At 33.0% G+C, this 27,698-nt stretch overlaps 1 protein-coding gene across 1 annotated transcript in view; it reads left to right on the forward strand.

Annotated features, from left to right (window-relative positions):
• The window catches only part of DMD (dystrophin), a 2,219,276-nt gene that overhangs the window by 1,642,156 nt on the left and 549,422 nt on the right, over nucleotides 1-27,698 (forward strand). Inside the window, exon 54 of the mRNA XM_051991017.1 lies at nucleotides 968-1,122. Coding sequence (XP_051846977.1) covers nucleotides 968-1,122 — 155 coding nt within the window. The remainder of the gene's footprint in view (nucleotides 1-967; nucleotides 1,123-27,698) is intronic.

Genomic DNA, 27,698 nt, shown 5'->3' on the forward strand with positions numbered 1-27,698 from the left:
ATAAGGCCGAGCTGAATCTTAGAATGATAAATCCAAGGTTTGCTCTACTTTACGCTGAGTTTCAAAAGACAAATGAAGGAAAACTACATACTATATTATTTGAATTTATGTTCCTGCTTTCCATTAGGAACTGAAATCATATTTGTCTTGTTTTGTTCATCCATTTAGGGAATTCCTGACACAGCAATTCCCTCTATTTATAGTGACATTTTCAAATTGCCTGAAGCACTCAAAGTGCCACTTAAATGCTTTATAAGTGATCACATGGCTAAAAAAAGATTGATTGGTAAGACTTGAATCCAGGTCTTCTTAACTCCAGGATCAGCCTTCTATCTTCCTACAGCATACTATATTTTGGTACAGATCAATTTTTTGTAGGTACATATGTGCAAAGATCTCAAAAAAAAAACACACAAAACAATATACATAAATGAATATTATAATTATTCTTATTCAATAATTTTGTATGCATATTTAATTCTTTTCCAGTAGATGGCACTAATTACTTAAACAATTTGGCCAGTTAATGAAGAGAAAAAGAAATACAGCAGATAGATATCTGACTTTTGTTCAGATCTTGGTTTATGTCATAGTGTCAAAAATCAAGTTTGGCAGTGTATTTTTAAATGGATTTTGTTCAGTGTTTTTGTTTGGTTCAATATTAGAAAATTTAAAAAGTTAAATACATGTTCTTGTTATTCACATGTTTAGTTCTGAGTAACAGATTATTTGAATTTTTTGTCTATTGAAAAAAAATTAGGTTGTTAGATTTTGTTTTATGATGGAAATTTGATTATCTATTTTTGTCATGACAGCCTAACTTACTATATAGGTTATAAAACAAGTCTAAAGTTGTAATCTACAAGGCATTAAAGAGGTACTTTAAGGACTCTATTTTAAAAAGCAGATGCAGATATGTCTAGATGGCTTGCATCAAGTAATCTTAATTATGATTCTCTTCTTGCAGCAATTGGCAAAAGAACTACGTCAGTGGCAGATAAATGTGGATGTGGCAAATGATTTGGCAAGAAAACTTCTCCGAGATTATTCAACAGATGATACCAGAAAAGTACAAATGATAACAGATAATATCAATGGCACTTGGGCTGACATTAATAAAAGGTATGATTTTTTTTGGCTAAGAATATTAGAATAAGTGGAAATACCAGAAAGATTTGTTGGAAATTTTTGTACAATGGGATTTTTTGTGGTACTATAATTGTATTTATATACCCTGCCCTGATTATCTAGGAACTTGAGAACATTCAATCAGGATTTAATGAATTTAGAACTTTAAAAGCCTAAATGGACCTTGGAGATTATTTTCTTCAGTCATCACTTTACAAATAAAAAAATTGAAGCCCAAAAATATAAAGTGACTTTCCTAATGTCACACATCTAGATAACATCTAGTTTGAATCAGAATTCAAAAACCTCAAAAGATTCAATTATAAAATAGGTCATTTAATTAAATTATAGTCAAAACAATATCTAAATTACTATCCTTAAGTTTCTTGATAGAACCACATCTTCCTATCAATATTTTGAAAATTTTGTTTTATAGGAAAACTGCATTTGGGCATAGTACCATTCTTGTTTTCCCCAATATAGTACTTCCCAAGTACACAAGATAAAATGATGAAGGATGTTTTGAGAATTGTATTTCCTCTTATTCATCTTATATTGTAAAGAAATCTGGATGTGTAGTCAGACTTGAATTCTGTCTATTACCATTTGTATATATAATATTGCCTACAGAAACTGGCAGTGTAGAAGAGTATCATTAGTATGATATTGGAGGTGCTTTCAGAGAGAAGAATATATAAGGAAAGTGTATACACTATGTTTTGCTTCCTGTTTTTGTATATCATATATGATTAGTAATTATTATTTATTATATTATATATTATATTAATAAAATATTTTTTACTGAACTTAGAATGACCTGGCTAGATTGAAGATATAAAAATATTTATGGGATTTGAGACAAGAAAGATCTTAAGGTTCCTGCTTTATCTGTAGGCTCCAAAGTTTTAGTTACTAGCTTTCCAGATCTGTGTGTTAAGTAATTGTTCATTTGTTCAAGTCATGTTTAGCTCTTCATGACCCCATTTGGCATTTTCTTGGCAAAGATACTGAAGTGGTTCATCATTTTCTTCTTAAACTCGTTTTTCAGATGGGGAAACTGAGGCAGAGTTAAATGATTTGCCAGAGTCACACATCTAGTAAGTGTCAGATTTGAACTCAGGAAAATGAGTTTTCTTGGCTTTCCATCTGGCATACTATCCACTATGTCACCTAACTGCCTGAAAAAATGAAGCATAATAAATAGGCCCTGGGAATACAGCTTATTCTTGATTATTTAAGATTTACTTATATCAGAAAACTCATCTAGCAGTTTATAAAGGCAATATCTTTTTTTTTAATGGAGACTATATAGAAGATCAAACTTAAGTATAGAAATTTATTAGTGAATCAAGTATTGGGGATTGAAGTTAACATAGCAACGAGATATGTCTGTCCTAAGTCACTCTTCTTTCTAGATACTGAGATATGTAGATACTAGATACTTTTTCCAGTATCTCTTCAAACTCACATTCCTGTCAAAGTTGCATTACTTCTTCTGATTACATCCAAGTGTTATACCACAGAGGATTTGGTCATTTTCTTTTAGGGGAAGAGCTCTAATATGTATTTACTTCTTTTATTAACACATCATAACTCCAGTAGAAAGAAATGTCTAGTCACCTCTCACAGAAGTTTAACAATCATTGAAAAAGTTATTTATGGGTCAACATCAAGGAGAATTTGTGACTTAGCTGAGCATCTGCAACTTCTATAAATAAAGATGACTGATATCTTCAAATTTGTCATACAACAGTAAAATAATAATAGTAAATTGTTGTTCTTCAGTCATTTCAGTCATATCTTACTCTTTGTGTCCTCATATGGGGTTTTCTTGGCAAATATACTGAAGTAGTTTGCCATTTCCTTCTCTGGCTCATTTTACAAATGAGGAAATTGACTTAAGGGTTAAGTGACTTGCCCAGGATCATACAGCAAATAAAAGTCTAAGGTCAGATTTGGACTCAGGGAGATGAGCCTTCCTGACTCCAGACCCAGCATTCACTATGACACCATCAAGTTGCCTCATTATAGAAAGAATAGAGGAGAAGATAAAAACTCTCTACTGTTACTTTATTTTTCTCCAGCAAATGTTGCCCTGGGGCGGCTAGGTGGTACAGTGGATAGCGCACCAAACCTAAAGTCAGGAGGACATGAGTTCAAATCTAGTCTCAGACACTTAAGACTTCCTATCTGTGTGACCCTGGCCAAGTCACTTAATCCCAATTGCTTCAAAAAAAAAAAAAAAAAGTTACACTACTATTCTGTTCACTGTGGCTTTTGGTCCAGAAGAGCATTGAATTATACTGTGGTTACATGGTATAATGAAAAAAGACAGGACCCCATTTTAGTACTAAGCATTCTATGTGACCTTTAGCAAGTCATTTAATCTTATCTCATCCAGAAAATGAAGAAGTTGGTTAAAAGATCCCTAAACTTCCAGAAAATAATAGTTTTTCATTCCATTACTCTATCTAAATACTTAATGCTATAAAAAGATAGCTGTACATATTTATAATAAAATTATGATGGAGTGCAAATGTTCAACTATTTTAAATAAATTTCAAAGCCTTGTATAGTTTTCACTGACTTGTCTGACCTTCTCCTCATAAACCTTAATTAAACATGAAAGAAAACAAATCTCATTTATTTTTGGTTTTGATTATATCAGAAAACTCAATCATGATATCAAAGTAATTAAAGTTTCCCCATCTTAAAATTTTATGTTTCTCATTTAAAATTCAACAATATAAAACTGAATCTTAGATTTTACTGCCTTAAATAGTCATCTAATTCAGTAAATTTGGGGTATAGATTTATACAGCATGATTCACAGTTTTAGTGGTTGGCTATAAAAATAGCTTTCAGTAATGAATTGATGTCTAACCTGAACAGTAAAAAACTATGTAATCAGAATGCTTTCACCAAGAACTCTTCCTAGTTTAAAAAAATCTTGATTATAGATTTTTTCTCAAAGATATGAGAGAACTTTTTTTTAAGCAAACCACATTTCATTATCATGTATCTTTCCTTTTGAAGCTGAATTTGTAGCCTTAAAACAAAAGTGAATATTTAAATCCCTAAGTAATTCTAGATATCAAGGCTCTAAAGATATAAGTAATACTAGGAAATTATATAGTTAACTAGAATCAGGAGAAATTTTTCATAGAGCATACTGAACAAAAATTGACAATATTTGAAACTTAATAACTAGCATTTATATAGCATATTAAGATTTACAAATATTTTACATGTCACCTAATTTTGTCCTGATAAGAGTTCTATTAAATGGGTTCTATTATTATTGCCATTTTGGGGATGAAGAAATTAAGATTGAGAGAAGCTAAATTACTTGGAGAAGTTTGAACAAGAATCTGAGGCAGGATTGAACTAAAATTTTGCTAACTCTAAATCCAATACTTTTTATCAACTGTACCACCTATCTGGGTAATAAAATGCGTCAGTTTTTTGCATGAGAAAAATTGACCATTTGGCCTTTAATAATATTGGAACAATATCTTCTGATGTATTTTTTAAAAAGTAAGAGCATAAAATTTGATGAGACAGGATAATAGATAGAAGCCTCTTGATCCAAAAGTCAGGATGAGGTAAAGGTATGTTCTTGATCTAATCAATCAAACATTATGATTAATCCAATTAGCATTCAGCCATCATATTATTTTACAAATGTTTAAAGAATTTCTCAGTCCATAGCCAAGAAAGCTATATTGGTTGGGAGTAAGGATGAATATAAACACTACATCTATGATGCAGACAGTGCAACTTGTAAGGAATTTCAAAGAATATAAATTTGCAAGTGAAAAGAAAAAAAAATCCAGAAATAATAAATGGCATTTGAAAAGAGATATTTTATGTGTCAAGTGGAGTCTTAAAAAAATTAAATAAAAGCTTTGTGGGTACAAGTCAAAATATTGTTCAACCAGTGTCGCCCATGAAAAAAAGGCACCTAGTCAGAAGTAGTCACTAGATAGCTTTATGCTCAGTAAAAGAGAATTCTATATATAATTCAGGTAGAAACATCACTTGATACTATCCAAACCTCTCTTTTTTGATTCTATACAAAGTTTGCTTTATGCAAAATTTTAATTCTTTGAATGAGGCGATTATTAACCCTGTGCAAATGTTTCTGACATCATTTTTCCTAGAGGTATAATCCATGTTGGACATGATGGTAAAGCATCGAAGATTTTATATTTTTTCTTTCACCAAAGTCTGGAGAACTTTTTATATCATAGAGACTGACTTCAAAATTTTCCTTTCCCCTGTATCACCCTCCTATTCAGATGAGTTACAGAATGAATATACACCAAAGCAAATAATCCATATATTTCTAAAGAGAAGTACCTCTTAGCAAAAGAATCTGCACTTTTAGTCCAGATTTTTACCTTGTAACCCATGTAAGCAAGTATTTGGTTTCCCTGAACTTCTGCCTCATGGAAGCCGTGTTGCTAAAACATAATTCCTGAAATATGAAATACTGCAACCTAATTTTCTTGAAGTTGATATGAACTTATGAATAGTGTAATATTTGATGGATATTGAAGATTACTGTGGGAAGTCTCTAAGGATTAAACTTCAAGAGTTGCCATCTGGTTGATGACTTTATGTTGACACTGTCATAAGATTGCATATCCTTCGCTCCGCCAAAGGATCGCTGTTTAAACAATGAATGAATATTGAGTATTGAGGTGGCATCTTATTTATTACCTATATGAGGGCTTACGTGTCAATTCATAGATCAAGGTAGGAGCTAATGTAGGAACAGAGGCTTCACATTTTATATGATGGAATTCTAGGGTGGCTGACAATAGAACCGGCAAAAGATGGAATCAGGGAATCTCAGACTTGAAATATGGCAAGAACAAGGCAAAAAAAAGAAGGGAGGGAAGGAAGGAAGGAAGGGAAAGAGAGGGAGGGAGGGAGGAAGGAAAGAGATATGACAGCTGGTGGTCCTAGAACAGGTGGGAAAGATAGATCCAGTGATTATGAATTAGATGAACTGTCCAGAAATCATTTGTGCCTCAGGCCAAAGAAACAAGTACCAATGGCAAGCACAAAGTTATGAGTCACAATCAAGTTTTATACTTAAAATTTATTTTATTTTTAATTTACAGAATAAAACAAGGATTTCTTAAAATAATATAGTAAAAAGATGATTGTACATCAAACTGCTCATCTATTATGTACAACTTACTAATTTTAAAAAATACATAATGAAGTTATAATATTTTTTCTTTCCTTCCCCAGCCTTAGAGATGACTACCATTAGACACAAAAATCTTAAGTGCATTTATTTGAAACAAGCAAATAACTATTCTCTCCATTATGGTACAGTTTTTACAATAAATTCCTTCCTAGACACAAATAAGTATATTCATATTTTATATATGTGTGTATATATAATATAGGTATCTATATAAACATATGTATGGATATATAAATATATATGTAAAATTATTTTGTACATGCTTCTAGTATCAGTTCTTTCTCTGATTTCAAATAGTATCTTTCTTCATATATCTTTTATAGTTTATTTGAGCATTTATAATAGTCAAAATGGCTTAAAGTCATTCTTAAAATAATCTTGCTGTTTTAAAAATTAAGAACAAAGTACAGAAGACCCAAATACAAAAAAAAAAAAAAAAAAAAGAAAGAAAGAAAGAAAGAAAGTAAGAAAAGAAAAAGAAAAAGCCATTTTATTCCAATCAAATATTCATGGATTAAGAAATCCCCAATATCTGAATATGGCCAAAACAAAAAGAAAATCCAGGTATGAAACACTTTTAAGGAGGGAATCTAATACATGTGACAGTATTTCTCCCTTAGACACAGGAAATCTTACATGGTTCTTATGGAGCCAGTCCCCGATTGGGGATCAGGACCTTTTAGGTGACTTGAGTATGTGGGGAAAAAACCTATCAATGAATATTTATTAAGTGCCTACTGTGCTGTCAGGTACTGTGCTAAGTGCTAAAGATACAAAAGAGGAAAATACCTATTTCCAAAGAACTATTTCATTGAAAGGGGGAGACAATAAGCAAACAAATACAAAGCAAGTTATATACAAAAGGAATAAAAAAATAACAGAAGGAAGGCACTATAATGAAGAGGGATTACAGAAGAATAAGTAAGCAAAAGCATTTGCAGATAATCTTGATGAGGAGACATTATTGAATATAATTCTCCCTAATATTATTGTTAGTTCATTGATAACAAAATTCCATCCAATTCTATATCAATGATCTAATGATACAAAGAATCAAAATGTGTTTTCTGGTTCTTTTCTATCTTCCCATCCATTATCCAAAGCAAATTACATACATATTGATTAAGTGACAATTGGCTAATACCTTAATAATCTAAAAGGTTGGGTGAAAATTGTATTAACTAAAGAGGATTATATTATAACTGAGAGATGAGTAAGTGGCTGAGTTGTGAAGTAAATCCACAAAATTCATGCTTTCCTTAGGTGACTGCTTCTTTGCTGGTAAAATTAAAATTCTAGTTAGTAGTTACACTGTTAAATTTCAGAGTTATTGTTGTATTTTCCTTCTTTCAGCTATATCTGAATTTAGACATGACAAAGAGGAGGATTTGGAGTATTAAACAAAACGACAGCTCATTTTAACTTGAAAGCACAAGAATCTTAAGTGCATTTATTTGAAACAAGCAAATAATAGCTGTTCTTTCCATTATGGAACAGGTTTTATAATAAATTCCTTCCTGGATAGTTATATGTAGCTCCTATCAACCTGAAGTCACATTGAGTTAGAATTTGGACTTAAAGAGCTAAAGCTTTTAGAGAAATATTTTACCTGAGGGGAAAATGTTCCACAAAATGACTAAATACTAATTGAGTATTGTGTATAACATATGCAAATGTTACATAATTTATCCCCCAAATCTGATAATCCATAGGTATGTATACATGTGAGTACCAAGGGCCAGCTGAAGACATTGAGAAGCATCTGTAGTTATTATTTAAATATTCAATAATGACAAATTATTTGGGATCATGAAATAATCAACTCAATAACTAGTGAATACCTTTTAGTAATAATAATAGCTAATATACATATGTTCACTCATTTGATTCTCACACTTCTATGAGGTCCCCAAATCATACCCAATTTATAGGTCAGGAAACTGAGGCTAAATGCAGCTAAGTGCTTGCCTTAGGTCACACAGCGTAAGGTTACTAAGACAGTTTTTGAACTCCTCTTCCTTACTGCAAATTCAGTGCCCTGTTATACCATCTATCTGACTCATTTAAAATAAAAGTGATATTTTTTTAGGTTTTCTTCAATATTTGTATACCTGATTCAAACTATACAAGCATTTTAGCACAAAGCAAGGGCAAGAAATAAAAGTAGCCATTGTAAAAATAGCAAAGTTTTAGAAAGCTTTGGATACTCTCAAGTGCCTACTATGTGTCTAAGTACTGTGCTAAGTGCTAAAGATACAAAAGAGGAAAATACTTATTTCCAAAGAACTTATAATTGAATGGGGGAGACAATAAGCAAACAAATACAAAGCAAGTTATGTATCCTTCTGTATATTTGAACTCGGGTCTTCCTGATTTCAGGGCTGGAGTTCTATCTACTATGCCAGACCTGAAATCAGGAAGACCTGAGTTCAAATTTTGCCCTAGACGTTACCTAGCTGTGTGAACTGAAGAAGTCTCCAAACCATGCTTGCCTCAATTTTCTTATATGTAAAATGAGTTGCAAGAGTCAGATATGACTAAAACACTACCACCATCACAACAACAACAAAGAAACTAGGTTGAATCAGTTAGCTCTTCTACCATACCTCATATCTTGCCTCTTGATTTAATACTGATCTCCTGGATTATATCTCTGTTCCTGCAACTAGTTTCCCAACTGGTCTCACTCCACTGGATTTCGATGTTCTTTATTTGTCCTTGTTTAACCTCTTCTTCTCTGCAGGTTTTTGCCTTTCACTATTTTGCATATACCCAAATATAGATACATACCAGCCCTCCCCAGGTTTAATAAGTTATTTATACATTACATGTTATATATAATATTCTTTAAATATACATTATCTATAACATATATTATATACAGTTTGATCTATCTTAATAACTGAATTACATTTAATCAGTAAATGTTTATTAAATGTCAACTATGTGCTGGACACCGTGCTAAGTAAGTGCCAGATAATGACTGACTTACCTGTTTACAAAAATTATATATATATATAAAACCCCCAAATGATGAAGCTTTCTCCTCATAAATATTCAAGAGACTTTAATCTGAGCATTTATGGTAGTATCATCATATGTTTATTTGTGTTTAACAATGGCAGTATTGTTGGAATGAATGAAGGCACAAGATTCATTACTATGCATGTTCTATTTTAATTATTAAAAATGATTTTCACAACTTATATGGTAGGTTCCAATAGTTTTAAAAGAACACCTTTAATGTTTGAAGGCAACTGTCTCACCCATCAACAGACATATCATATATTTGTGAATTTTTGATATGTTTGTAATGTCATTTATGTGGCAAAGCAAATGCCAACTTCTTCAAACCTTAATCTGTATAGTTTCCTCCCTATATTTCTTTCATAGAGAAGTCCAGTTATTGTTGAAGTCCTAACTATGGCTCACAATCATGAATCCTATTTGAGTTATTTTTTATCTTTTCCTTCTCATTATGGGACTAACCACTCTCCTTTTTCAGCCTTATCTCTCCCTAAAAATGTCTTACAAAACTATGGTGAACAACCTATGATCATTATGCATTTTTCTATTTCCCTTTATGTAAATTATAAATTTGATTTTTCTGAGATTGTTTACAACTATGATCAGATAAAATATCCATGTTAAAAGAGGAGAATTTGTAGCATTTGGCAGTTTGGACAATTGATTTCAAATACCATGCAGATTTTCAGATGCTATCGAGTCAAAAAGCCTTCTATTCTATTCTGAGCACAGCATACTGTTAAGATTGACTGTTATCTCAATAGACTACTCACACAGCTTTATATCATTTAATCTGTATTTTTCACCTACTCTGTCATTCCAATTTTTCACATTTCTGTATGATTCACTGAGGAGGCTTTGTCCTGTTATAGAGCCATGAGTATAAGGGTATCTATAGACAAGAGTATTAAAAGATCAGTCAGGAATCCTTTTGTTTGGATTCTGCATTAGACCAAGGTACCTAGGACAGTGATAAGGAAAGATAGCCATGTAAAGAAGAAACATAAAGCACCTTAGGGCATTTGTTTCTTACTCAAAAAAGTGAGAGGTTGTCTTTGTCTGCTTGGAAGGAAATTCTATGTCTACTTAAAAAGCATCTGTCTTTTGGAACTATTTAATCTCCATAGCAGATTCCAAGACGTTAGGAATTCCATCCATTCTCTCCAATAGATAGAATGGTATATGTAATATAGAACCTCAAGTTTTTGGTCTTGAGAGTATCCATATGCATAAACCAGATTCTTGGGTATGAGGGGGAGAGGACAGAAGGTAAATTGTTCCAGTTTATGTCATCTTCCTTGAAGTAATTAAAATGTTTCCTGCTTGTGGGATTTGCATGCTAAGGGAGATATTTAGAACAATATCATTGATGATTTATAGCAATGGAAAATTACCATGTAAAGTAACCAAGTAGCCAATTTCATTCCTACCAACCCTCTGCAACTCTGCTATGGCTGCAAATCAGTAGAAGCAGCAGCTGCTGCTAAAATGACCATCAAATTATGCATATCACCAAAAGAAACCAAGATGCAATAGTCTGTATTATAGTAAATTGAAGCCCTTTTAAATTAAAAAGAAATCAAGTATTTCATAAAATAAAAATATGGGAAAGCATTTTTGGCTATAAATTCAAAACTGCCATTTCTATGACAGGAAATCTTCCTCCCAATACACCCTACCTGCTCCATTGAATCACTAATATTAGCAACAAACAAGCACATTTCGATTGCCCCCCTATAGTATTCTGTTTTCTCCGCATCTGGTTCCTTTTCAAATGAGTTACTTTAAAAATAGTTCTAATAGGCTATGGAAAACGAGATCATTTTTTTTTTCTTGGAGAAAATTGAGAGCTATTTTGAGGCTAAGTGGACATTATCATCATTTGACTTATAATTTACTCCTTCAAATTCTAACTCCACAAGTATTGATAGTGTAGCTTTTCTTGGAATTGTTGGCTTTAGTTCAACTGGAAAATATATTTTCCTTTTTTATAAAAATAATTCAAATGGAGTCTGTATTTTTAAAAGAAGATTGTAATAAGGAAATTGGTAAGGATCCAATAGTATTTAACATTTTCCAGGACCTAAAAACATTTTCAATTTTCATGAGTTTTTATTTTCATTTTTGTTCACTTATTCATTTTACTGGGGTAAGTAGTAACCCAACATTTATTAAAATATTTACTATATTGGAGGATTCTGGGAAGATGGCAAAGTAGGTCAGAAATTTTCAGCTATCCAAATTTCCTTCACAAATAAAAGAACACTTCAGAGGAAATTTAAAGCAGTGGAAATAAATAAAAGTAAGGATAAAGAAGCAGTTTTTTCTCTTAAAACACCTTGAAAAGACCCCAGTAAAACCTGATTTTCAAAGCTAGAGATTTGGCCCGAGTGAAATGCAAATACCTCCTGACCAACTGCAAAATCAACAAACACACATTCAGAATAGCTGCGATTGAGAGACAGCCTCAGCCCTACAAACTTTAATCTCAGAAACAATGTAAAGGTCTGATGGCTGAATAGATTGAAGGATCTTCTATTGTCAAGGATACCAAGAAGAGCTCTCCTGACCAGTCAAGCCCTGATTTGGGCTGCTACTTCAGAGGAAAAGGAGCCAGTATATACCTGGCAGAGGGGCAGGAACCCTGCTGACTATGGGAACTTGCTGAAGACCAGAATCCCTTGTTTTATTTGCAAGGCCGAAAAGATCACAGGAAGCAAGATCAATTGCAGGACAATGTGGCTGGGGGCCCTAGATTTGGCTTACAAGTGAAGGGGAGAGCCCATCAAGAAGTCAGAAAATAACAATAAAAAGGGCCCGAGGCTTGGGGTAAGAACTTTATCACTAATGACTACTAAAAACAAAATTTTAAAAAAAAATGAGTAAGCAAAGGAGAAAGAATCCAACCATTGATAGTTATTTTGGGGATAGAAATATTCTGGATTCGTAATCAGAGAAAAATAATGAAATTTTAAAAGTCACTCCTTTTCCTATGAGAAACATCAAATGGTCCCAAGCATAAAAACAGTTTAAAAGGACTTTAAAAATTATATAATAAAAATCAAGGAAAAATTATAAAAATAAGAGCAAAACAAGAAAATTATGAAAAGAATGTCAACCAACTTGAAATGGAGAATCAAAAACTCAAGAAAATAATTTCTTGAAAACTATTTGAGCAAAGGGAAGTTAATTATTCTAAGACACCAAGAAATAATAAAAATCATAAGTGAAAAAGTTCACTTCTAGAGTTCACATCTAGCTTCAAATATTTACTAGCAGTATGATGTAGACAAGTCACTTAGCCTTAATTTCTTCAACTATAAAATGAAGATAACAATAAACCTACTTCCCAGAGTTATTATGAGGTTCTTCTTGATAATATTTATAAATGGCTTAAAAAAGAGTTCCTGGTACAAAATTGGCATTTAATAAGTGGTTTATGCCTTCTTTCCTTGTTTTCTATCTTCATACTTTTCTAACTTCTTTCTTTTCTCCCTGATTTCTTTGGAATTCCCAGTACAAGTTTTGAAAAATGTCAAGTTAATTCAGATGATAAAATTATACTTCATGTAAATTTAATAAAGTAAACTAATGAACCTACAGGAATAGTTTGTGACAAAGTAAAATATAGCCATTTCAATAAATAGCAATATTGAGTATATGTAATACCCTAGCAATAACTAAACAGTCGCTGACCTCAAAGATTTGTATACTATCAGGAGAATAAAATGTATATGTTGTTGCTGTTGCTCAGTTCTTTCAGTCATGTCTGACTCTTTATGATACCAATTAGTGTTCTCTTGACAAATATTTTGAAGTGGTTTGCCATTGCTTTCTCTAAATCATTTATAGATGAGGAATTTAGGAAAACAGGGTTACGTGACTTGCCCAGAGTCACATGGATGAAAGTTCCTTTATCATCATCAATTCTAGAAGAAGCAAGGCTTCAGTGAGTGCCAAAAGATAAAAGAAGAAAGAAAGTAGTTTAAAACATATGGAACTCTGTTAATTATGAAACAAGAATTCCAAAAGGCACAACAGTATTGATGATGATCTGGAGCGAGAGATTGGTGAGGAAGATTGATATAGATGAAAATATGGGAATAGTCTGGGGTTGATGATTGTAGTTTATTCAGTAGAGGTTGAATATCAATAAGATAAATAAGGAAGGAGTGAAAATTTTTATTCACTTGGGATAAAACTATATAGTGGTCTTAGTGTGACCTGCTGATGAAGACAGGTAATTAGAAGGGCCAAGGCTGGTACCTGAGATGTTGATGAAATCCTCAAATGTCAAACCCCATGATAGGTAGTGTTTTTATGTCCTAAGAGGCTTCTGGAAACCAGCCTTAAAAATGCAGCCACAGTGAAAACATACTGATTTCAGAGATAGTTGTCAGTAATTATTTTCACATAAAGGAAATTCAAGCAACATATATAATGGCAACACCATGAATTCAGTAGTGCTGGTGAATGTTCCCTGACTAAAGGGCTTCTATTTAGTAAGTTTTCATGGGAACATCATTACGGGGCTGGAACTGTTTAGGAGGTTTCTGCCAAGCAATTTTCCTTCCTTGAAGGTAGGAATCAGTAGTAGAAGAAATTGTGCATGTCAAAATCACCCATATGTTACATAAAACAAGAATTACTGAAAGGAGAGGAGGACTGGGCCATAGTTCTTGATAAAGGGAAGGGAGGTATTCCAGGCATCTAGTGAGGGGCTCAGGGTTCACCTCAAGTACTCCCTCCTACATAAAAGCCTATCCTGATTCCCTCGGTTGCTAGTGTCTTCTTCCAGAAGAAATAATTTGTATATATTTTATATTTGACTTTATTTGTTCTTTTCTCCTAATAAACTGTAAGCAAGGTCCCTGAGAGGAGGAACCATTTTGTTTTTATGCTTGTACTTCTAGTCTCTGAATCCTTGCCCTTCATAAAGGTTTATTTAATAAATGATTGAATGTTGGATTGCATTTACACTACAATTGAACCTAGAGAATCTGTATGAGGAAGATAGGGTGATCGAGAATTGAAAGGAAGATTAAATTAAAGGTGAAAAAAAAAAAAGCTTAGCAGTATCTGTCACCCAAATATAGAGAAAAATTAAATCTGTGAGTAAGAAAGACATTACACCTTGTGATATATAATGAGAAGAATAAGGAAACACGGATCCCTAAGATTCACTTGTCAGTGAGAAGCAATTTGATAAAAGACCACTTGTGGAAATGCTGTGGTATTGGTAAAAATTGGAAATTTCATTCTTCCATATCGAGTCTCTTGATTTGAATCTCATGACATCTCTCAAATATGCTTCTTCTCTCTAACATTGCCATAGTCCTGGACCAGGACCTTATTAATTCATGCCTAGACTATTGCAATAGCCTACTTATTGGTTTCCCTACCTCAAGTCCATGCTCCACTTAGCCTGTCAGATTGATCTTCCTAAAGAACTAGTCTATGTTATCTCACTATCGCCAGCCCCAGTGGCTATCACCTCCAAAATCAAATATAAAATTCTCAATTTGGCTTTTAAAGACTTTTGTAGCCACCCATCCTCCTACCTTTCCATCTTCTGTGTTTCAGGGACACTGGCCTTCTTGCTGCTCTTCCTCAGACTCAACATTCTATCTTCCTACTCTGCATTTTCCTGGACTTCTCTCCTTCCTTTTTTCTTTCTGGCTTTCCTGCCTTCCCTCAAGTCCTAGATAAAATCCCACTTTCTTTAAGAAGGCTTTCCTAATGCCTTTTAGTGATTATTCCATTTCTCTTTCTATGCTTTGATATATTTATTTAAATGTGCCCATGTAGTCTCCCCAAAGATAATGTAGGCTCTTTGAGGACAAAGACAATTTCCTTTATGTCTTCATGTTTCTAGCATCTAACACAGTATTTGGTGCAGGGCAGGTGCTTAATAAATGCTTAATGAAATATTAAATTAACAACCTAGGTAAAATCATAAAGGCATGTTACCGGGATGGTCTCAGGTTGATACATATTTTGTTTAGGTTTCAATATTACTTGCATTGTTGAAATCATGGATATTTGACATATTCAAATAAATATAGTCAGTGGCCTAAATGTTCTCAATAGATTAAATAACTGATAAAAGGTCCATACTTTTATGAAGTTTTTAGTTAACATTGAGTGGACCTCTCAGGAAACTTTATACAGAACTTTAAATAGTGGTATATATTTTCATTAATTAAAAGGATCAGAATTCAAACCCCATCTCTGATATGTATTGTGACTTTGGTAACTTAACCTTTCTTGACTTCAGTTTCCTCATCTATATACTGAAGAGAGTTGAACTAGATGACCTCAGAGAGCCTCTTTTAGTACTTAGTCCCTCATCTTATTGTCCTATAAAAATGGATGACTGAAATTTAGAGGTTGAACTTCAGCCCTAGCTTTTAGACCCTTAAAACTTTTATAAAAGATGGGCTTCCTCCAGAAAAAGCCTCTATACCTTCTCATATAATTCTCATGTAAGAGCAAAATACTCGTCACTTTAGTTTTTTTTTTTTTAACCCATTTTGGTTTTTTCAATAAAACATGATTTATTAATATGGAATTATATTAGCTAATATAAATTCTTAGGCTAAAATGTATTTTTGCCTCTTTAGCTATACATCTAACTACCAACATATAGCTGCAGTTACAGAAGGTGTTAATGATATCTAATTGTGTAATTTTTTTTCTAAAGTACCTTCATGTAGATAAATTCCTTTATTTAGAGCACAAGAGAAGCTGAGTCAGATATGGAAGGGAGAAAGAGACAAAAAAGGAAATAAATAGTTACCAAAGAAAAGAAAGTCCAAGAATATAATATATGAGCTATGGAATCAATGTTTGATCACTTACTTAAAAAGTAGAAGTTGCCTTGATAGGCTGACCAAGAAAATGTTCTCCTAGAATTCATAGCTAGAAACCTCCAAACACCACTAAATTGAGAGGCATCTCTTTCTCCCCTAAAAGCAGTTTACCTATATCATTTGGCTATTAAACCTATTTATGGAATATTCATAAAGTGCCCTCCAACTTGATTATAAACTCCTTGAAAGCATGTCAATGGATTATACACTCCTATATTTATAGCCTAAAAGGGCTTTAGAGGTCATTTAGTCCATCCTATTAATTTATAGATGAGATAACTAAGGAATATAAACATTAAGATATCTTCCTATGTTTTCATGGTTGTGACATAGCTGACATCAAATCTTTCTATTTTGTCATTTTTATCAACAGTGCTTAGTATAGTGCCTTGCAGGTAATAGATGCTCAATAAGTTTTTTTTGCTTGATTAGTATTAAAACAGCTCACCTTCATCTCTGGACAAAGTCAATATCTAAAAAGGGAATCAAGTGGAAATTTCTGCAAAGGGCAAAATACCTTTTGCTTCATGATAGTATGAGGAAGCTTTTATTTATTTTTTTTACCTTGACACAAATCCTGAGCAGCTTCAGTGAACTGCCTGATGAGTTATTTCTAGATCTCAAGGAAGGAACAGAAACACTATTGCAAAATGCTAGTAATGATAATTTGCCTGTATCTTTAGTACCTAGATGCATAGTGGGTACCTAACAAATGCTGGCTGATGGTTGTTTGCGAGTGGCCATTCAATTAAGACCAGCACTGATTTATAGCAAAGATAGTAACATATAGTAAAATATATGTTGATATATTCAATTTCAAATTCATCAAAGAACCTGGAGGTAAAGGTGGGCACTACTACAACTAGTATTGTCTTGGGGCCAAATTTGAAGATGTCTTTGTGATGGTGTATATGAGTGGCACTTTATACACTGTGCCATCCAGCTGTCCCACTTATTTTTGCTATCATTCAAGCCATTTCAATCGTGTCCATTTAGGATTTTATTTTATTTTAGCTGCTAGCAATAAACACAAAATGGATTTTGTTTTAATTCCAATGATCTGCTGGTGAGTGTTTTTTTTCCCCCCTTGAAGCACATAAACTCTATTGATTCTTGTTCAGTGATCTTTTCTTATCTTTCTTTTAATAGAGTAGGCTTGCTTACACATACACTCCATATCTAACTATTTTATGACTTAGTTGTTAAGGTACTGGTGATAATTGACAATTCCATTGTGTTTAGCAGACTATTCTAGCAACTTAGCCAAATAATTTGGTGTGTGTTTATCATTTGTGTACAAAGGATCCTGGATCAGCACAATTTATCTGTCTGCTATTATTGATAGAGGTAGGCCTACTGAAAACAAGCATGAAATACTCTTAAATCTAGCAATGAGAATAAGACTTGAAGCTTGGGATTCTTGATAGTATCATATAGTTGCCTCATCAAGCCAACGACCCAAGTTTCACACTTACCTGCATGTAACAATTAGGTGGTAGAATGGATATAGGACTGAGTCTGAAAGTGTAAGACCTGAGTTCAAATCCTACCTCAGATCTGAGCAAGAACGTGTCACTTAATTTCTCTTTGCCTCAATTTTCTCTTCTGTAAAATGAAAATAAGAACAGCACCTACCTCCATGGTTGTTGTGCAGATCAAATGAGATAATATTTATAAATACTTAGTACAGTGCCTAGCATTTAGTTGGCACTTAATATGTCCTTTCAATCCTCCTTACTCAAAAAAAAAAAAAAAAAAAGAATGATTACAATAGTGTCACCTTTAATTCTTTTTAATTGCATAAGATTTATCTGTGCCTGTTGCTACAATTTAAGATGAAAATATTTAAAGCTAGAGGATGATGAGGTAAGATTTTATAGAACTGCTATTCACTGTTGACAGATTGATGCTGCAGCTGTTTGTATGATACACCAATAGAACAAGCATACTGTATTATTATTAGCAGTACTCTAAGCTACTCAATTACACACATTCATTTCATATTAGGAATAGTGTCATGAAGATGAAAATAATTACAAATGCAAGGTACAGATGTAACTGCAAAGTACAAATGTAACTACAAGTTGCAACTTAAAGATTTTTCTTCAAATTTTTTATAAAATGTGAGAATCACCTGAAAAGAAATGGAACCAGAGACATTCACTATAATACTGGCATCTGGGATAAATGCCACAAAATATTCTTAGAGCAAGTCAAATCAGAGGTACCAAGAATTCTCATTTTTAGGAAAAATAGATTTGTTAGAGAAGGGACTTCAGACTCTGGATTCCTTCAAATCCATGACTGTGAGTTCCTTAAGAAAAAGTACTATTTTGGGTCCTTTTTAAAAAATCTCCCATAATTAGCTTTGCTTGGCTTAATAATAGTTGGAGGTTAATATGTATATGTTTATTAATTAACCCTGGCCCCCTGGGTAAAGATTCTAGAGCATCCAAAGGGAGGCTCCTGCTGAAATAAAGAACCAAATAGGACTGTTGAGGAAGGAGCTCACCTAACATTTTGTTGCTGACAAGAAGCTCTCTGTCTGATACCTTGCTATTTTTATTAAGTAAGTGCTAAACTCTTGACAGAATTCAAATTTGGCCTCAGACACTTATCTTCTGACTTGGGGCAAGTCCTTTAACATCTGTCTCAGTTTTCTTATCTATAAAATAGGTGTAATATTAGCACCCTACTCCCACAATTGTGAAAATAAAGTGAGATAATATTTTTGTAAACCTAAAAACATAATATAAAAACCAGCTTTTATTGCTGTTGCTTCTAAATGCTAAAACAATATGTGTGCTGCCAGTACCTTCTAAACTATAGAACCTACATACAGCACTTGACATAATATACTTTTCTTAACATTAGAAACAACAACAACAACAAAATCCATCCTTTTTTACTAAGAAGTCCTTTATTGTTATGCTGTACATCTAAGTCCTGTTTAATGTAAATAATGAATCCTATGTGTAGTTACATATATTCAAATTGATACTATTTAAAATTATAATTATAAAACTATGCTAATTGTTTCTAATTGGGGATAGCTAGGTGGTACAGTAGATCAAATGCCAAGCCTAAAGGAAGGAAGATTGATCTTTCTAAGTTCAAATCCTTCAATGTAACAACCAGTGAGTGTGACGCTGTGGCCAGTTACTTAAGCCTATTTGCCTCAGTTTTCCTTATCTATAAAATGAGCTGAATAAGGAAATGGCCAGTATTTTTTCCAGCAAGACCCCAAATGAGATCGCAAAGAGTTGGACACAACTGAAAGAGATTACCAACAACAAAACAACAATTGTTTCTAGCACAGTGGAAATTGCAGTGCAAATTAAAATAATGCGACTACTTGCATGGACTTGCTATTTGCTCTATCCATCTATTGAGGATGGATAGATAGATAGATAGATAGATAGATAGATAGATATCTTTTTTAAAAAGACAGCTAGATGACACAATGAATAGAGCATCAGCCCTGAAGTCAAGAGGACCTGAGTTCAAATTTGACCTCAGTCACCTAACACTTCCTGGCTGTATGACCTTGGGCAAGTCACTTAAACCCCAACTGCCTCAGCAAAAAAAAAAAAAAAAAAATAGATGGAGGGATGTGAATAAACAGATACACATTTGTATATATGTTTATATGACTATATATGTATAACTTTTAGGCTAGCAATAATTTTTCTAAAAGTTCTAATTTTAAAATTAGACTTAACTAATTCTAAAAAGCTAACCAATTTACCTTAGTTTCATAGCTTAGCAACATATATACATTTTATACATACATTATAAATTCCATAAATTCCATCCTGTGTAGCATATATCACTTGGGCAGAATTATCAGAATTCTCTCTCTCCCGCTCCCTCTTTCTCTCAATCTCCATTTCCCTCTCTCTATCTCCCTCCTTCTTCTTCTCCTTTTTTATACATATTAACACATACACATTTATACATGCACTTAAATACGTATATATACACATATGTGCATGGATATATATATATATATATATATATATATATATATATAATATATATATGTATATGTGTTTATATGTACATGAGCATCCCTAGCATATGTAGTTAACAAAACTATTCTATCACAAAGGGCAGTGAATCAGGATGGCAAAGATCCTTTTGGAAAATGCTCTGTCTCTCATTCTCCAAAAAGAAAACATGAGAGCTGCCATCAGCAATGTTATGGCTGAGCCCAGCTGTCAGAAGTATGCATAGAAAAATGGGTGATTTCTCAGTTAATCAGAACCAAGACCTTATAGAGTTTTCTAGATTAAAGTCAGCACCCTGAATTACTCTGAGAAATGAACAGGTAGAGCCATCCTAAAGTCGGAAGCCCAGAGACTCTGAATGGCAGGCATTTTAACTGGATGTGCCACTTTGCTCTGTAGCAAATGAAGCTTTCAGGTGATCTTCAAGGGCATTTCCAAGTAAAATGCATTGCAGTAATCCAATCAGTTTGCCTGTCCCCTAGCACTACTCCTGCCCAGCTAAACATTATTCCTTTGTACTCACATCACTGACAGAGCAAATGGGTGAAATGAAGCATTGGATAAATAATTCTTCAAAAGCTTCTTCTACTGCTAGCAAAAAGTAATATACAATCTGGTTTCCATGCACGTTTACTAAAAAGTCATCAGATTCTTCAGTGATCTACTTCTGAGGGTTTCTAAAGTGTTGAACCATCAGCAGTGTTGTCACTGCCTTACACTTCTAAATAAGGTGAAACTGGGTCCAGTGACTTTGATGATGAGCTTGAAGGGGACATGTCTAAATCGACCTCATGTAAAGGCCTTTTTTCCAATGGCAAATAAAAATACGATTATCAAAAATAACCAGATGCTTTCAAATTGTTCACACAATTTTAAGTGATTCAGAATTTCAAAGGATTTCCAAGTAAATCTGTTTACTGGAAGACCTTGGGAAAGTGAGTTTAGAAATGTTTTCTTGAATAATATGAAAAATAGAACTAAGCACCATTCTGAAAAATAGTGTCATTTTTCCAGAATGTTAGTTAAAATAAATATTTGTCTCAATAAAGAATAAATAGGTAATTCTGATTTAGTTTTTAAAACATCTGTATTAAATTTTTTTTTAAATAGTATTATTGGAATGATCTGATTTTTCTGATGTTTTATCTCCTTTTACTAAAATTAGCAGAAGCTTGGGGGATTTTAAATACTTTGAAGGGGCAATTAGGTGATGCCATGGATAGAGTATCAGCTCTGAAGTCAGGAGGACCTGAGTTCAAATCTGGTCTCAGACACTTAACACTTCCTAGCTGTATTTATGTGATCCTGGGCAAGTCATTTAATCCCAATTGCCTCAGGAAGAAAAAAAAATCTTTGAAAATATATTTTAGATTTAATAAACTAAATGAAAAAGCATTCAATAAGCACTTACTATGTGCTAGACATTGTGCTAAAGATGGAAGATACAAAGATTTAAAAAATGAAAATCAGCATTCTCCAGGAGCTTAAAGTATAATCAACACATAGGGAAGAAAGATAAAAGGTAGTCTGGTAGATGGCTAGATGACATGTGAACGCATATTAAGTCAGGTGTTTAGGACCAGATCATCATTATTATCCTGATCTTCATCGCTAATATTTACACAGGTTTACTATATGTGCTAAGCATTTTACAATTATTATTCCATCTGATCCTCAAAACTCTCCCAACGGAGAGAGGTGCTAATATCATATCCATTTTATGTAGAGAAATGATCATTAAAGCTTTGCAAAATATCCTCTGTTTTACTGGCTAATTTTCTTTTTTAAGGATCATACCTTAAATATAAATCACTCTGTCTTTGATTCACCTACAATAGATCCCAGCCCAAGGCTCCCTTGGTAATTTTTTAGGGTGTGATGGCTCAGAGTGAGTGTAAATAGAAATTGTTTCCAGCTTTGCCAGAAACCCTGAAGATCTCTTTGATTTTTTTTTTTTTTTGACTAGGTAAGAGAGGTTCTTCTTTGCTTCATTTTTTTTTTTTTTTTTTTTTGCCTTTCCCTAATCACTGAGCCAGCTTTGTCTCAATCAACCTGAAACTTGGATATAAGCTTTAAAAAAAAGTCTCCCCAGTGTATCCAAAGCTATTTCCAGTTGCCCTGCTCTCTCTTGTCACTATACCCAGATGGTTGGGGAAAGTGAGGCTGGTGACCTTGCACAGCCCTTCCTCACTTCAGTCCAATAATTCACTTGCATGTCAAGGTATTATCTCCCTGGTGTCATGGTACTCTTCAAGAAGAAAGGACAAACAACAAATAAACAATGAGTAGAAGAAACTAAGGCAAACAGAAGCTAATGATCTGCCCAGATTCACACAACTGGACAACAAAAGCTATCTGCAAATATTAATATTCATATACATATAATATGTTATTATTGAGAATCAAAACTTTTTTTCCTCTAACACTATGTATACCATGGATCATAACTAAATAAATTGTTAAGAGTGAGAAAGCAGAATTGTGCTATGATTAAATGAATATTTGTTTATTTTGACAATCCATAACAGATTCATTTTATTTCCTGTTAAAATGGGAAATTTTGTTGTTAGATAATCATGTGAGTTGGTGGAATATTATTTTGGGAAAATCAAAGACATGAATCCTAAGTTACAAATGTATCTAAGTGTGATTTTCTTAGTTCCATCAAGAAGTTTAGATACTGAATAATCACATTAAATGATTCATTCATAAATATGTATGTCCTTTAAATGAATGTCTTATACCATAAAACTCAATGAAATATATTTTGTCTCTTTTCCATTCTCTCCCCTCACATTCTCATACTGTTTCATCTTTCTTTGTCTTTCTTTCCATATTACCACGTTTGTATGATAGAGTCATAGAAACCTCCTTCACTGTGTCTCTGCTTGATCCAGGTCTCCACACTCTCAGGCTTAAGACAATGCCTCTGCCTGACACCTCTGCCATTCCTACAATAAATCTTGGGATGACTCAGCCCCCTCCAGAATTTCTATGCTATTGTATCTTGTCCCAAGCCTCTTGTTGCCACTCCTTTATCTTATTTTCCAGAATGCACCAATCATAATCATAGACCTTTTTGAAATTAAGAAGTCTATATTAACTATATTAACTATATTAAGAACCAAAGATCTAAATAAATTTAAAGATCATTTAGTCTAGTTCCTTCATTCTGCAGGTGAGGAAACAGACACCAAAGCATATTAAATAATTTCTGCAAAACCACATTGCTACTAAAAGATGGAACTGAAATTAAAACCCAGGATTTCTGGATCCTGAATCTCTTCTTCAGGATCCCCTTTACTTATTTATTTATTTATTTGCTTATTTATTCATTCATTCATTTATTTATTTATTTATTTATTTGGTGCTATCTGCATATACATCTCGGTCTCTTGCATCTGTTTTGAAAATCACTTTATTCTTTAATATCATCTGTATAGTCTACAATTGCTATGCTACACAGAGGGTTGTTATGACATAATGTAAAGAGCCCTAATGTGATGAGCTTGTAATACATTAGCAATACATTTATTGAGAATTATAGTCTCCCATCCAAGGATACATTAAATCCCCTTCATAGCAATACATGTTGTTGTTATTCAGTCATTTCAGTTGTGTCTTACTCTTCATAATCCCATTTAGGGTTTTCTTGGCCAACATATCAGAGCGATTTGTTATTTCCTTCACTAACTCATTTCATTTTATTTTTGGTGAGGCATTTGGAATTAAGTAACTTTAACAGGAAGGTCAGATTTGAACTCAGGTCCTCCTGACTTCAGAACTGGTGCTCTATTTACTGTGCCACCTAGCTGCTCCCTCCCTAACTCATTTTACAAATGAGGAATGAAGGAAAATAGGATTAAATTACTTCCTCAGTAAGAATCTAAAACCAGATTTGAACTCATAAAGATGAGTCTTTCTGACTCCAATTGCATTTTACCACCTAGTTGACCATACCAATATTTATGGGAAAATGATTGGGAAAGGGGAAAAGGAAAAAGGGAGCAGCAGAGATTTTTGACAAAACATTGCCATTTTGTTAGTCTTTGTCATGCTGTATAATTTAGGGGTCTTCAAACTATGGTCCGCAGGCCAGATGCGGCAGCTGAGGACGTTTATCCCCCTCTCCCAGGGCTATGAAGTTTCTTTATATAAAGGGCCACAAAACAAAGTTTTTGTTTTTACTATAGTCTGGCCCTCCAACAGTCTGAGGGACAGGAACTGGCCCCCTATTTAAAAAGTTTGAGGACCCCTGTAAAGAAGAAAGCATAATCCTCAAGGTCAGGGACTCTTTTTTTTTTTTTTTTTTTTTTTTTTTTTGTCTTTGTACTCCCAGGACCTAGCCTTGTATCTCATGGATTCTTAATAAATATTTATTGAATTAAAATGGATTACATTTCTTTTTTTTTCCTTCTGCAATGTTCTTTCTTTATTTTTAAATTTTTTTATTAAAGCTTTTTGATTTCAAAACATATGCATGGATAATATTTCAACATTAACGCTTGCAAAACTTATGTTCCAATGGACACCTTGCCCCAGCCCCTCCCCTATATGGCAAGTAATCCAATATATGCTAAACATGGTAAAAAATATATGTTAAATTCAATATACACATATATATTTATACAATTATTTTGCTGCACAATAAAAATTAAATAAAAAAGGAAACAATGAGAAAGAAAATAAAATGCAAGCAAACAACAACAACAAGAGTAAAAAAAGCTATATTGTGACCCACACTCAGTTCCCACAGTCCTCTCTCTGGGTGTAGATGGCTCTCTTCATCACAAGATCATTGGAACTGGCCTGGATCATCTCATTGTTGAAAATAATCACATCCATCAGAATTGATCATTGTATAATCTTGTTGCCATGTACAATGATCTCCTGATTCTGCTCATTTCATTTAGCATCAGTTCATGGAAGTCTCTCCAGACCTTTTTGAAATCATCCTTTTGATCACTTTTTATAGAACAATAATATTCCTTAATATTCATATATCATAAATTATTCAGCCATTCTCCAATTGATGCCCATCCACTCAGTTATGGATTTAATTTCTAATTTCCAGTTATATCAGTATTTTTGAACAGAAACAACTGATATCCCTGATTTTCTAGAATATACAAAATATTCTTCCTCATTTTCCCCTTCAACAAATGACCCCTCAAAAAAGATATTTTCTATTAGATTGTGTGTCCTTACTTTACTTTTGTTTCAGAAGATATGATCAACATATCTTTAAAGTGTGAATTATTTCAAAGCTTGAATACCATTTATTTTTTTAAAAATTCTATTCCAAAGGCACTCAGAAAATTTCCATTGAATTTGATATATTTTTCACTTGCTAATAAAAAAAATATCCTTTTAAATATGTGCATTTATAAGATAAGGTGAGTTATGTGGTTTGTGACTTTCCTGCTTTGTCAAAATATGTTGGTGAGATTGCAGTAGACTTGAAGAAAATGGTGTTTTATTTCTATAGTTAAATTGCTATATCCATCACTGTTTTTTCACCTCTGCAAAACCATAAATGCAAACTTAGTCCCTAGAAGATGAGCTGAGCTGCAATTTTCAGCTAATTGGAAGAAGCAGACCTGAGTCGAGCACTGTCAGGCTGATTTGATTCTTAAGATATGATGATTATTATTGTGTCAAATGTAATCAGGAATGTAAGTCCTGAACTGACTGAAGGACTGGTTGTTTTTAATTCAGGTTTGTAGATGAGGTAGCCCTCATGTTCTCACATAGTCATAGCTGGTTGGAAAAGAGGACCATTTAAAAAATAGAGTTTACCTCTATTTAAAATTGCAAGGAATAAAGATTCAGAATGGCAGACTCAACTAACAGTATATCTATCTCCTTGGAGAAGCTAATTGAAATATGTTTGATTAGACAAAAATAGAATTATAGATTAATGAAAAATTTGAATTTTTTTTGAGAAACAGAATTATTTCCTGTAGTAAACATATTTACAAAATTACAAAATTAATGGGGTTAGATCAGAATTTGACATCTATTAGAGTATATATGGGAAAACTTTAAGAGTTTTAATCACCTTCTATATTTCATGGCAGGGTCAATCCAACAGACTAATTATAACACTCTTCACAGCCCATTTTTTCCTTCCTCCCCTCCTCTATCCTATATCTTATCAGGTTGCCCTCGATCCCAAACTATTAAATGCAATTAAACTTCAAAGTTGGGAAGAAATGCAATTTGTGTAGGTACCCAGAAGATTAAAATATTTCATGTCTCTGAAACTGAGACAACAATGGCACACTGAAATGTCTGATTAGGGCAATTATCCTGGTAATTCAATAAAAAGTGACCTCTTTTAACATGTAATGGAGACAAAAGTGCTTTTCCAGCATTCAAAGTATTTGCAAAATTGCTCACACATTCTCCTTTTGACCAATGGAGATTTAGTTTTGAGGTTACTTACCTGCCAATAGCAATACAATTTCATTTAACTTTTGAAACTGCTCAAATTTCATCCTCCTTTCTAATGTCACCAGTAACTATGAATATCAAGGAACTGCAAAACTTTCAAAGAAATGATACTAAAGTTCTGAAAATACTGCTCTATTTTGGGAACTAGTAAACAAGATTGTTTTTGCAATATAGCACTCAACTATAGGTAGCAAATTCTCGTTTTAACAACATTGAAATGTAAAAAGGAAAGGATGCATAAAAATGTAAGCAGATTCATTTCATCTACATCCTACTTAAGTAGAGACTTCAGCGAAATCATTACAATTTTGTCTCGAATGGCAAATATAATTTAATTGTAATAAAAGTGACCCACACTCAGTTCCCACAGTCCTCTCTCTGGGTGTATTGGGAAAAGGGAGATTCTTCTTTAAAGATCTTAGTGAATTGATATATTTCCTGTACTCAATACTAGTCTTTGTAAATAGAGATGGTATACTGTAGTTCATAGAGCTATGGAGTACTAGGTTTAAAGTCAGGAAGATCTCATTATAATCCTGCTTCTGACACTTACTTGCTCTGGGCAAGTCATATTCATTCCAAGCTTCATGCAGTTAACCACCTCCTTAAGACTTATCTTCTAAGTCCTAGATAAGTTACTAATTAAATCACAAAGCCTCTGCATGTGTTGTGAGCATTCAGTAAAATGGAATGTGTTCAATGTAAAGATTCTTTTACTTGAATACCACAGAGTCCATAATTTTTTAATGCAGCAAATGTGGGTTCCATAGCTCTTAATATTTCATAGTTGTAATTTCTAGTACATAATAAATCAAGAAATGTTGTCATAATTATAGGTTAGTTTTTTTCCAAATGCTGCATTTCTTTTTATTCAGGAATTCAATGTTGTGTCTCATAGACCGTTGTTTTTCAACCACTTAAAAATGGGTTGAACCCATCTATAGCATTCTTATACTTTTCCAAAGTACATTCTAAAATTTC

The sequence above is a fragment of the Antechinus flavipes genome, chromosome 3 (genome assembly GCF_016432865.1).
Source record: "Antechinus flavipes isolate AdamAnt ecotype Samford, QLD, Australia chromosome 3, AdamAnt_v2, whole genome shotgun sequence".
NCBI lineage: Eukaryota > Metazoa > Chordata > Mammalia > Dasyuromorphia > Dasyuridae > Antechinus > Antechinus flavipes.